Source organism: Tetrao urogallus (assembly GCF_951394365.1).
Source record: "Tetrao urogallus genome assembly, chromosome: 3".
NCBI lineage: Eukaryota > Metazoa > Chordata > Aves > Galliformes > Phasianidae > Tetrao > Tetrao urogallus.
In genome coordinates this window covers 21,780,765-21,793,442 of record NC_136815.1, presented here as the reverse complement: position 1 = coordinate 21,793,442, position 12,678 = coordinate 21,780,765, and the positions used below count along the sequence as shown (strand labels likewise).

The 12,678-nt window shown below is 40.2% G+C and overlaps 1 protein-coding gene across 1 annotated transcript in view; it reads left to right on the top strand.

Annotated features, from left to right (window-relative positions):
- The window catches only part of CPQ (carboxypeptidase Q), a gene marked incomplete at its 3' end in the record, with an annotated part of 153,745 nt that overhangs the window by 15,171 nt on the left and 125,896 nt on the right, over nucleotides 1-12,678 (top strand). Inside the window, exon 2 of the mRNA XM_079533031.1 lies at nucleotides 2,647-3,097. Coding sequence (XP_079389157.1) covers nucleotides 2,671-3,097 — 427 coding nt within the window. The 5' untranslated portion in view covers nucleotides 2,647-2,670. The remainder of the gene's footprint in view (nucleotides 1-2,646; nucleotides 3,098-12,678) is intronic.

The window sequence follows — 12,678 nt, the reverse complement described above, 5'->3', positions numbered from 1 at the left end:
AATACATGCAGTGTGGGGAATAAACTCAAGGAATTAGAGAACTCTGAGCAGTTGTGGGGCTGTGGTCTTGTTGAGATCATGCAGAGACTGAAGTGTTGCAATGGCTGGATATAAACTCTTCAGGTTTTTTGGACCAGATGGACCTCCAGAGATCCCTCCTAACCTCACTGTTCTGTGATATGCATGTTCCTGACTTCCCAGAGGTTATGCTTCAAAGTTACAAGTGCTTTATTACAGTAGCATATAGAGAGAATAAGCATTTAGCTTTCACTCACACAGCTAGACTCTTTAGTGCAGTTGATAATGCTCTCCTCCTAGGATGCTCTGTCATGGTAAAGCTTCTTCGAAAGAGTAAGGTGAAAAAAAGACCAAACAAATCAAGAAGTGGCAACTGTACAAACTACCAAACCTAGATCTGGATTTCTGAGATTCTTGTTTTCCTTAATGTGTTTCTTGAATGAGGGGAAGTGAAAGGAATAGTTCCTGAAGCTTGAACTGAGCCAAAGATTTCTAGGTGGAAATATAAATCCACTGAAGCTAATAGAGGACGAGAGGAAATGAGACGAGGCATGTTAGATGTGATGTCAGAATTCATTGTACGTTGAGGTGTCTTCATTGTTTCAAAGGCTTTCTTTTATTTATTTATTTTTTAGCAAATGCTGGAAAGTAATCCAGAGTGAACATGGTGAGAAAATGAGTTCAGCTATTTGTGCTTCACTGTAACAAGTGTAGATGGGAATGTAATTTCTTAGTTTAGCTCAGTCAGAGTGGTGGAAGGCTTCAATACAGTTGTCATGCACTTCCAGGGGTACACAACTGGTGTAACCTCACTTCTGCTCCCTCAAGAATTGCTCAGCTGATGGTTTGCTCTGTGGCTTTTGGTAGTAGGAGTTAATTCAGGCATGTTCTGCAATCGTTCTCTGGTGGTCAAATTAGACAAATATTCTGGTTCCTTCTGACAGTTTGATTTATAAAGTTATTGGTTATTGTGAAACTTGCCTACTCCACAAAATGACTGAGAATTTATACTCTCAGTTAAAGGTCCTGTTGTGTGCAATACTTTAAAAAGTAACTTCTCTTTTTTTTTTTTTTTTTTTTTTTTTTGTGTGTGTGTGTGTGTGTGTGTGTATGATGCCTGTTACATGTGTGTATACTTCTGCATTCACAGCCTCCCACCTACTTTTGTACTGGCTTTCTGTATGCCTATAACATTATGAATCAAAACCACTAAGTGAGTGTACTACCATAATTCCTAAGGTCAGTGATTATAAAATGAAGGGTATAACTCGTAAGAAGTACTAAATAAATACAAGTAGGGATAACCTGGAAATCTAATGATAAAAGCTTTTGGTTATACTTACTATACTTATGATGTACGGATCTGCTTTACCTGTATTTTATCCATGTTATCCAACTTATTAGTCATTTGTTGTTTGTAGAGAAATTGTTTCCAAGTAAAACGTCTTTTCTAGAATAGAGGTTAATGTTAGGCTTTAGTTTTACAGTATTTTGGGGCAAATCTCATTTGTTTTGAAAAAGTGTGTCTTTGAAAGTCCATGAGAATGGCAGGAATGATGGATCAAAATCTTTGTCATGTCACTGTTTTTCAAGTCTCTTCATATCTGCTGGGATAGGGCTGACTTAAGAGCCTTATTTTTTAGTGCTCGTTTGTGGGTGTTTAGTGCTGAAGACCAATATTTATTCAGATTTCAGCCAAATTTAATTTCAAAGGAAAATGAAGCGATTATATTACCTTATGCATATATCAATGAAGACCTTTCTCTTTTTCATTTGGATACTCATGCTTTCTGTTCTGTAAAAGAGCTTTGCAACTACTCCAGCTGATTTCAGAGGCTTCTTTGTCAGTTCAGTTAATAGTACTTAGACAACCCATCTGTTTTACAGGAACGACCGGTCTTAAAAATAAGAACTTTTAAAGATCAGTGAGTTATCCTATGAAGTTAAAGAAGCTTACTGTAGTACTCAACCCAGAGTCAGCACCTCTGGCACCGCACCTCTCTGCAGTGCTGCTTTAGGAAGTCACTCCTTAACTGATGAACATGTTAATAAAACATTTGATTTCTCTGGTAATCACGTGTTTGTGCCGTGAAGAAGTTAATAATTTCTCTGTAGGCTCATTGGACTTAAATTTCTGTGATGTATTTCTAGCATGAGGGAAAGTGCTTTCCTGGTTACGAAGATAGAGATTAAGAAGCAGTTTTATTCATGAATGGTTTAAGAAATATTTTTGTCCAGATGTTTTGTGTGAAGACATTGAATTCAGCACTTCTGACAAATCCTGCTTCTCCAGAAGGGAGCTATGGAGCTCCTATTGGATGGGAGCAGCTCAGGGTTTTTATTCAGTGAAGGATGTGATTGTTTAAAGAGATGCCGCATTCCATAAGCATTTCTGAAGACCACAACAAAGGCTGTGTCCAGTGGTCTAAGAATCTTTTTCATTTGTTTTCAATAATTGTGTCCTCAAGTTGATTTTGCTTTCCTGGCAGTTCTGATCAAAGTGTTTTCGTGATAAACTGACTACTTTACATTTTGGCTTGTCTGCCAATCCAAATAACAAGAGAGACTATTGCTGATAACTGTGTAATTTTATTTTTTTTTTAATATTCTTCTTCTCTCTTCCAACAGGCCATCTGTAGAGAAGAGGAAAAAATGAAATACCTATTCTTAATATTTTTCATGAACTTATTGCCACAATATGCTGGCAAGTCTTTGAGCAGAGATGGCAACTACCCAAAAACATTTGAAGACATTAGAAGTGAAATAGCTGGCTATTATGATATTGCTAAAGCTATAATTGACCTTGCTGTTTACGGAAAAGCTCAGAACAGATCTTATGAAAGATTGGCTGTTTTTGTTGATACCATAGGACCTAGACTAAGTGGTTCAAAAAATCTAGACGCAGCCATCAAGTATATGTACAGTGCCCTGCAGAAAGACGGGCTGGAGAATGTGCACCTGGAGCCTGTGAAAGTACCTCACTGGGAAAGAGGAGAAGAGTTTGCCATGATGCTGGAACCAAGGAATCACAGCATTGCTATTTTGGGACTTGGGAGCAGTGTTGCAACTCCTCCGGAAGGTAATACTTATGTTTTAATGCCAAACTGTATCATACCTCTAACAGTATTTTCTCTCAATGGACAAACTGAAGTTCAATTCCTGCTAGCATGGTTCTGCAGGACACAGTGCTAATTTACCAGTACTTCTATGCCTGACATGGTTGTGGTGCAGTCTGATGGTTCAGTTTGTTTGAATGGAGCTGTAAATTTCCAGTTGATTCCTGACCCTTCTTTAAATCCGTGCTTTGACTTGAAAACTCGTTTGCAAACATTCTGCTCCTCTGCTCAGGATAGTGGGCAATTTGGTCCTGTGATATGGGCTTATCTGGCTGTTCCTTTTTTTGCTGGGCGAGGAGACTTAGGGGGGTTGAAGGGGGGGGCAGAAAAAACCCTTCTAGGTGGGTTGCTGAGCTGACATGTGATTTCTGCTCTTCTTGCCATGCTCTGCCCTGCCAAGCTCAGTACTCCACTCTGGGGAAAAATAAAAATAAATAAATAGATGTCAAAAAGAAGAGTAGAATCTTGTGCAGAGCTTGCAAAGTGCCAGCCCCTTGCTAAGCATGGCAGTTGGTGTCTATTTGCCCTTCCTTCTCCCCGCTTCCTTCTCCTCCTTTCTACTTGCTGTCTCAGGCTTGCATGGATAAGTTTTTGGCACCTGCTGCTGAAAAGTGTGCTGCCTTTGAGTAGATCATACATGATGTGCTACTTCAGGAACAAGAATGAGCTTTAGAGCTCAGCAAAAAACAGTCTTTTTTCAGCTCCCAGAAATCATCTTGCTTGCTAATGAACTAGTTTGTAAGACTGTCTTTTTGTACATGTAAGTGTGGCGCTTTCTCAGGATTGCTGTGTAGAACCTTCTTCTGTCCGGCATAAATAACAGTAGACTTACTCCTAGACAGCTTCAAATGCTATCATGTTCCTTTATAAGGAAAGAAATTTAGAATGTAAAAGGCAACATTCTATCATAATTTTCTTACAAATTGTACATTTTTTCTGATAGTGAGCTTTTTGATTGAAATGAAGCAAATTCTAGGCTTTTTTGTTTAGAAAAAATGCATAGTCCTACAAAATATGACAAAATAAAATGGTGACACATAAGATATGCTTGGAATAAATCTTAATTGCTCTGAGAAACTGCTGCTGTAAGTTTTGTTGGTGGTATTTCTGCCTTCCTCAAGTAAATTGCCTAAAATGCAATACAACTGAAACCATTAATAATCTCTGTTTGAAGCTTATAGCTTCGGTAGAATATTTACAGCAAAGGTTAAACCTGCAACTTACTTTATATCCACTGCACTCCTATTCCGGGCTTCCTAAAACACAAGCTAAAATTAAAGTGGTGCTTTGGTGTTAGGCGAGTGTTACTGAACCTGTAAAGAGAACTGGCAGTTTAATCTTGGTGGACATTTTCACATTCTGGGAAGTCTCCTTGCTGCTGCCTTTCCTCAGTTGTGCACTCATTTGCACTCACCTGGGTTTGCCTTTTATTAATTTATTTTTTTAATCAACGCTCACAGTGGCTAAATGGATCCTTCTTTCTTTGTCTTTAAGCATCTTATTGTACTGATGATTGAAGATTGTTTTCAGTGCGGGTTTCTACTGTCAGATGCTAGAAATGCAGCATCATCTTTCTTCCTTATCTTTTTTCTTTCCTTCAAGATTGGTCGTGTTTCTGAAGAGGTGTACATATTGGTGTGAGAAAGCTGGATGGTAATCAGCTCTCTTCTGAAGAGCAGACAGCTTCTTACACGTGGTGGAATCCTCCTGAGGAAATTACTTAGTTTTCACTTAAAACCTACCCTATTGTTCGTGGCTCTTTAGATTTCTTCTACCCTCATCTCGCCGTGTGGGAGCTGTGGCAGGTTGCCATGCCCACAGCTCACCAGCCCCCTGTAAGCCCTTGGCTCCTGCTATGAGGGCTGAGTGGCCTCAAACTGACAAGGAAGCCAAGGGAAGCCCCCAGTCTCTGGGAGCTGGGAGGTATGCTGCTTAGTAGGCCCTAAAGCGCACCTCATCTTGAACATGGCATGAAAATCATATGTTTAAGCTTTTTAAAGCCACTGCTTCATTGCTTCTGAGGAATTTATTCCCAGATTCTTCTGCTTTAACCAGCGATTGTCATTCTACCCTTTTCTTGAGAAACAGGGATAGAAGGCTGACATACAGTGCATTTAAAATATTTGAACCATTTCCCTCAGTCAGGGAATATCTGATTTCTCTTGTTTTAGCCAAGAAGCTGTGGGAACGTGAGTCATCTTGTAATCAAAATAATGCAACTTGATACAAGATGTTTAATGCTGATTCTGCTGGCATAGCATTGCTGTCGCTGCACAGTGAGGTCGTGCAAATCAGCCATGCTTGGTTGTGCCAGGAGACTGAGCATTAGCTGTTAGATGGCTGCTTTTTGGTCTGATCATTACTGCCTACGGTCTGGGAGCTGTGCAGGCGATCCCAAAGGTGCTAGGTGTTAGCTTAGAGGTTGGTATGTGTTCAAATCACTGTATTCCCACGGGGGTATGTTTCAGACATCTCAGTGCTCAAAATGCTGTCTGTAAAGTCTTGACAGAACCTTTCCTTCTCAGCACTGCTGACCCCTGCTGACACCAAGGACAGCACTGCTGAACTCTGTCCTTTAGAGTCAGTGTGACGGCAAGAGGGGGTGACCCCACCTGTTCAAAGGTAGGCACAAGAGGCTGTTTCTTTTGCATCCTCTCAGCCATTTTCTGTATTCCTCCTGTTCCTTTATGTGCCACCAGTCATGAGAGTTGATGAGCTAAGAAAGTAGGAAACACTGGCAGAAGATTTAAAAGCTGATTCTCTTCATGTGTGTTGAGTGTTTCATACTGGACTCTCCACATTCCATGTGTGCCCATGAAGTTCTTCCTGGAGCTCTGCTTCCAGAGCTGTCTGAAGGGCTCTTTATTGAGATGGCAATACCGTAACAGTGGTTAGAAACCTGGCTTCGGATGTTGGAAAGAGAGGGTTCGTTTTCCCTTCTGTGTATGGAAATTCAAACCTATCTTTCCTAAGAGTGACCAAATAGGCAGAACACGTGCTAAGTTTGCTCACTTTCCATTTCAGCGTATGCTGCAAATGCGTGGAAAAAAATCCACAACACTTGGAGAAAGAATCAGGAAGCCCTCAGTAGTAGTAGTATTTTTGCCTTGGACGTTGAGCCAGTGTTGAGTCCTGGTTAAAAGGGGTGTTTCACTTCCTGCTGGTGTTCTACCTAACTCATGCCTTTGGGACTGAAAACCATATGGGACATGGACATAACTTTGTCCATGTCTTGGATTTGCCTGGATTTACCCACTTTGGCCCAGATATGAGTTTGGCTCAGAGCTGCTGGTCTCACTGGAGGCTGAGACAGTTCTGATGTGCAGGATGCTTCTTAGTACCTTGCGATCTCATGGATAAAGTCCATGTTTCTATATCTTCTTTTTCAGGACTAGGCAATGTGTCAAGATGTCAAATTCCAAGATTCAGTCTGATTTGCACAACAAAAAGGGCACGGTGGGAAAGATTATAATTTTTGTCTAAGAGGAAAAAAAAGCTCTATTCACTTTTAATGTATCCCAGGATTTGAAGATGTTGGGTCAAAGAGAAAGTTTTTTTTCTTCCTTTGGTCTTGTTACAGTGAGGAAGGAACTTTCATGCTTGTCGTAGTGTTGGGGAGAAGAGAAACATGAAATGCAGAGTGACCTGGATTTCTAGAAGTCAGCAGAGACTGAAAATGGTTACCACCTCAAAGAAATGTATTCCTAAGTTACAAACAGGATTAAATGTTAGAAAGTGCTCGGTTTAGGAGGCTGAGAAACCAGAGATTTACCGTACTTAGTCAATGTCCTTGTATTGTTTCCAGTGTTTCAGCATTGGCAAAACATACAGATATATATAGAGAGGTTGTGTTGATTTCTGGTAGTGCTGATTATATCCCCAAAAATCTGAGCACAACAAATATAATTGCTGCTTTGAGTATCCTATAATTGAGGAAAAATGGTAGTTTAGCAGATGTTTGACCATAAAGTATCAAAGAAATCTTTTTTCTTTTCATGTTTTTCAAAATGCATTTTGTTTTTCCTGATAGTTGTCTGACCCTGACATTTCATTTTAAAGAACTACCAACAAGGAGAATAAACTACAGAATGCATCCTGTCCTAAATGCCTCTCCTAGAAAGGAACATCCTCTGGTTTCTCTGTACTGTTTGTAGCAGTGAGACTGAAATTAGGTGAATGTAAAAATGATACATTGGCAGACTTTTTTCCTAGTTTGTTTGTTAGAGTTGTGGGATTTTTGACTATCAACAACATTTGGTCCAGTCTTGCTCTTACAGAAGGTAGTGGGAGTTTTGCCACTTATATAATAAGAATTTAATTCCAGACTGTTACTTATAAAATAGGAATGATAATGTGTCATGAAGCTGTTGAAAGAGTGGATCATTGCTGTAGGCTCAGTCTTTTTAAGCCACGGATCTGCTGAAAGTAGTGATCTGGCCTTGGTTTTATCTGATGTATCTTCCCTCAATGCTGACCTTCTTGTTTCAGTTCTCAGCAGTGAAATGAATTAGGAAATTCAACTGGATTGAAGGCCAGCAAAAAAGGCAATTCTGATGTGTAACAGAGGAATTACCCCTGAGTTGCCAGAATCTTAGGTGACCACTGGTCTCCAAGAAGGAGGAAGGGACTCGGGTACCTGTCATGATCAAGGGTTCACTGATGTGGATGGAGAAAATCTGAAGCTTGAGAGAAAAGTGCAAGACAAAGCACTGCTTCCATCTTCAGTGGATCCCCGTTTTTCAGTGCGTATGGTGCAGTTGATTCATATTTTAAGATCATGAGACTAAGTCTTGAATGCCTGGATTGCTTTTTTTATTACTTAGAACAACACTGTGATAGTAACACTGCTGTTTTTCTTGGAATGTAGAAACTCCTATCCCTTAAGGACTTTCGGTGCTGTGGCGTTCAGCAGTCTGGCATCTGGAACAGAAGTTAGGCTGGTGGCATTTTGAGGATATAGAGAGTGGGAGTAGCACTGTGGTTTGGGGTGAGCATGCTGTCTGGGAAGGACATGGGTTCCAGTCTCTGTGTTAATGGATATGCATGTGAACTGTACAAACTAGTAGCAGCAGAAAAATTAATCTTCAGATTAATTCACCTCTTTATGGTGTCACTGAACTTAAGGTGCTTTCCTGGCAGCTGGGAAGGCCAGGCTGAGGCTCCTGCCTCACACTAGTGGTGCGTAGTTTTCTGAATGTATGGGAAATGTGTGTACAGTGCTGCCACTCCCAGGGAACAGCCTGCAATGATTGGCATCTATTTCTCTTATAAGGGAAGGGTTTCTCTCAGTGCTTCTTCCTGACTTGGACATGGACATGTTCAGCAGCTGGTTTTTCTGGGTTCTGCATGACTCTCCATGCAGGCTGTACAGCAAGCCCACGTCCTTTTCAGGGCTGTCCTGTGAGCATCAGCTGCTGTAGTGCTGCTGTAACAGAACTTTGTGCATCTGCTGCCCCGCTCCACTGTTTCCCATGCTGGGTGTCAAATACAGCCTTCTTGCTGCAGGGTTTACTGCTGCACAGTAAGCTATATGTTACTGAAACCAAGCCGCTGTGGTAAGATCCAGTACTTGCTGGAAATTGTAAGTCATATTTGTTGAAAATGTAACTATTATATACTGTTTATTTTTCTCTCTGACTTCTTAAAGGACTGAGTAATATATTTAGTCTCTGTGCTGTGCAACAGAACTGAAAAGCCTCATCCTTTTGGATAACTCTCCTGTGTAATTTTAGTTTTGTGAAGTAGTTCTATTTTCTGTTCCACAGAGTAGGTGAGATCACATTTTCCAAAAGCATATTCATATTTTACAAAAGAATACTTCCTGATAATACCCCTCCTCTTCATTTCACAGTTTGCCTTAAAATATTTGCTCTTTTCTTCATATTACAGTTGTTTTCAACACATTGATATGCATTGATGGAGCAAAGATGTTGCTTGGTGTTAAGACTATTTTAAGTTTTCAGTCGGTGCTAATAGCTTTTGAGGGAGGAAAAAATGTGATGATGTGAATCTTTCATTTGCTTTAGTCAGACACCAAACCTTAGTTTGATGAGTGGACCCAGAATTTGGGTTTGTTTTTCTGAAAATCTTGTTGAATTCTATGGGGCAAGCTGAACTACTTCCTGGAGAAAGCTCAAAAGCAACATGCTTATAAAAATATGTAAAAATGTGATGGATGCTAGCTCTTATTCATGACTTGCAATTATAGAATTGCATATACTAGTTAATTCTTCATTGAAATCTGTTCCCTTGGGAAGTATTTGGCACAGGCCCCCTTGCTAAGTGATAACTTTGTGTAATCCTTTGCTTTTCTCAGAATCCAAGAAAGTCTTCTCCTAGGCATTTAATATGATGATGTTAAGTACACCATACATGGAGTGCCATTGCAGAATAGTTTTACTTTTGTTCACTTCAGAAAATGCACCAAAGCAGAGGTTTTCACTTTGCTCCTTCTGTGCTCTGGCAGATGCACACAAAAGAGTCAGTTCTTTCTTTTAGTAAAGCACAAAGCAGAACAGTCAGGAGCAGGGTCCTGTTGTGGTTGGTGTGGCATAAACAGGAAGAAAAAAGTCCTCAGACCTTAAGATAAAGGTCAAACATTGAAGAGGTAAGACATAGTTGAGGGAAAAAATGTTTTCTGGGCTGATTTTAGAGGTTGCTAAGCTTTGATAGTATATCTTGGCAAGTCCCTTACCCAATTTATTTTTCAACACTAAATTTGCGTTTTCACTCTTCTACTAAAAAAATTTCTTCTATCCCAAAGATTTCTCCTCCAACTCCAAAAGAGTAACTCGATCAGCCAGTCACAAAAGCTTGAGATTTCCAGTAGCTAAAATCAGCCTGGATTTCAACACCTTGATAGACCTTCAATACCTTGATGATCAGATTTCTGTTTCCTTCACCAGCTTTGTGAGTGGGATGAGGTGCAAATGGGGAAATCTGAGGGGAAGCAGCAGTGGACAAGAAATAAAGGCATCAGCAGCGTGGTGTCGCTGCTGTGTGGAGTAGGGCCACTGTCTTCAGGGAGGATTCACACGCTGTTCTCATGATGTGCTGCTGCTCCTATTCTTTCTTTGTTGTCTTCCTACCATGAAGAAGCATCCTGATTTCCTGGTCCCGGTATCCTGATGGTTCTGGTGACAGTGAAGGCAGCCCTTTGTCCCTCCTTCTGCCATGGCTTCAGGGGCTGGGACGTGTTTCAGATGTGTTCTTCCCCAGGTTAAACTTCTCAACCATTATCAGAGCAACTGGAAGTGTTTTGTGTTTTTATGTAAAGCAGTATTTGTTTACTTATTTGCAATGCATAACACACAGGGACGTTTAGTGGAGATTTGATTGGTGTCTCATCCAAATTTGTTGTGTCTAGACCTGGAAATAATGTATTTTAATTGTTTTAAGCAAAAATTGCCCTGTCCATCAGGGTATTTACGTGGCAGTGGCAGTGCTAGTAATATAAATTAGCAACATCACGGTTCCACTGTGTGATGTGTAAAAGAATTTGGAATTCTTATTCACATGCAGTGTGAATTAATGAAGTATGGAAGTAAGTATGGATCACTGGTTCACTTGCTGTTAATAAAAAATATGTTGAATGATGACTGCATTTGTGTTTGTAACTAGATTCCCAAAGGACTGTTTGTGTTCACCTGGATGACAAAAAGAAGACTGCAGGGAAAAAAACCCCAAAACCAGCAATATAGGCCTTAATTGAGTAATCAGCAATTTACTATCCAGTAAGATTAAACAGTATGCAAATGATAATTCTTTCTGACTTCTCTAAATTCTTTTTTTAATTCGGCATCTGATAGTAACTAACTGGATCAAATTTGTATGCATTTAAGAATCGTAGGACGGTAATAAAAACTGAGACTGGATTCCCGAATCTCAGATATTCATGATGCTCAACGCATTAAAATCTTGCCGTGTCTTGCCCTGGTGTGGCCAAGAATGTCAACAGTATTCTGTATGAAGTTTCACTGAGTTGTTCCGATAGGAATTCATCAATTCCTAAAACGTGATTATAGGGTGGCTTTTACCTTTTTTCTTGCTCTTCTTTGAAGTCTGTTACTAATATAGACAAATGCATAATTCCAGGTACTGAAGTTTCTTAACTGTTTGGTGCATTTAATCTTGAAGAGAGTAAGTTGCCTCTTGGGGGAATTCCCTTTTGAACTAATCTAATTCTAGCATCTTTGCTGGCAGGTAAGCAGGTGCTGGGAGATGGCTGTCCTGATAGAACTGCTTATGCCAAGAAATCAGGCTTCTGATGTATGGCAGCAGTACAGACAGCTGATTTATGTGTGCTTTTTTAAAATACATATTATTGGACTTTCTGTAGCTAATCAAGAGTGACTGTAATCCATCTCACCTTCCTCCTGCCTGCGAAGAATTTCAGACCTTGCTAATGCATGCAGTGGCATTTATTTCGATTGGCAGTGTGACCAACGCTGTGGCTTAGCCAAGTGTTCAGATAGAAACATACACCTCTGTGTGCAGAAGACTGTAGTGCTTCAGTTCATTGCTAGTTCCCGTCATTAACATTTTTCCTGTACCTCAGTTCTCAGAAATGGCATGGTGCAGTTTACTGGTTAATATGAGAAATGAAAGGAAAACCGTAGCACTATGCAGATTCTTCTGCTCACTGGCCAAGCCAACAAGTATGATCTTTCACACTGCGAGAACTACGTAGGCTTCAGCTTTGTGCTGTCAGCCAAATTTGTCATGTTCAGAGTTCTGTCTTCTAGGCTTCATGCAGTTTACTTAATTATTCCCAAATGTCTTTCATCTCTTGGACTGTGCAGGTTATAATCTCTGTATTTTGCCTAAGTAAGCAGGCAGTTCTGCTCCCTCTTTAAATAGGTTTTCTGAACGCTTCTGTTCAATAACACACAGCCAAGCTCTGGATCAGGTAATGACAGTAGTAAGGATAGAAGAGCATTAGAGATGTGGAGCAGAGCTGTGGGGCAATGGAGTGGTGGGAGATGCAAGAAGAGTTTGGTTGGTTTGGTTAAAGGCTCGGAGAGGTGAGACACTTCTCTTTATTAAAAGGAGCAATTCCTTATCCTTTAAGAGAAACTGTTGGGCTTTTTGTTTCATTTCTGCCTTTGCACTGGAAGTCTTAGGGGCTTTTACGTGTGTGTTCGTATTAATACAACATATTAATTTAAACTAAATATTGTTCTTGTCGCTTTAATAGATGAGACTGAAATGGAATCAAGTGGGGCTAAAATGCAAATGAGACATTGGATTAGTCACAAGTTACACCAGTAAACTTTGTTTTGTTATGGAAAGTACTGTAATTGCTGCTTTACATATAACATGCTGTCATTTAAGTTAAACTTGCAGAGAGAACCTTTGTTTTATTTTGTCCAAGGACAGCTTTATTTAGCCTCTTTGGGAACACTGAGAAGCAGGAGAACCTGGGCTGGAGGTCTCAGCTCTCATCCTTGACTTTAACTGCCAAAAAGCACCCTGCATGAACTCCTGATGCCTGCCTGCAGGGCAGGGCAGTAAATGTGTTGGTCCTTGACACTTCTTAGGCATT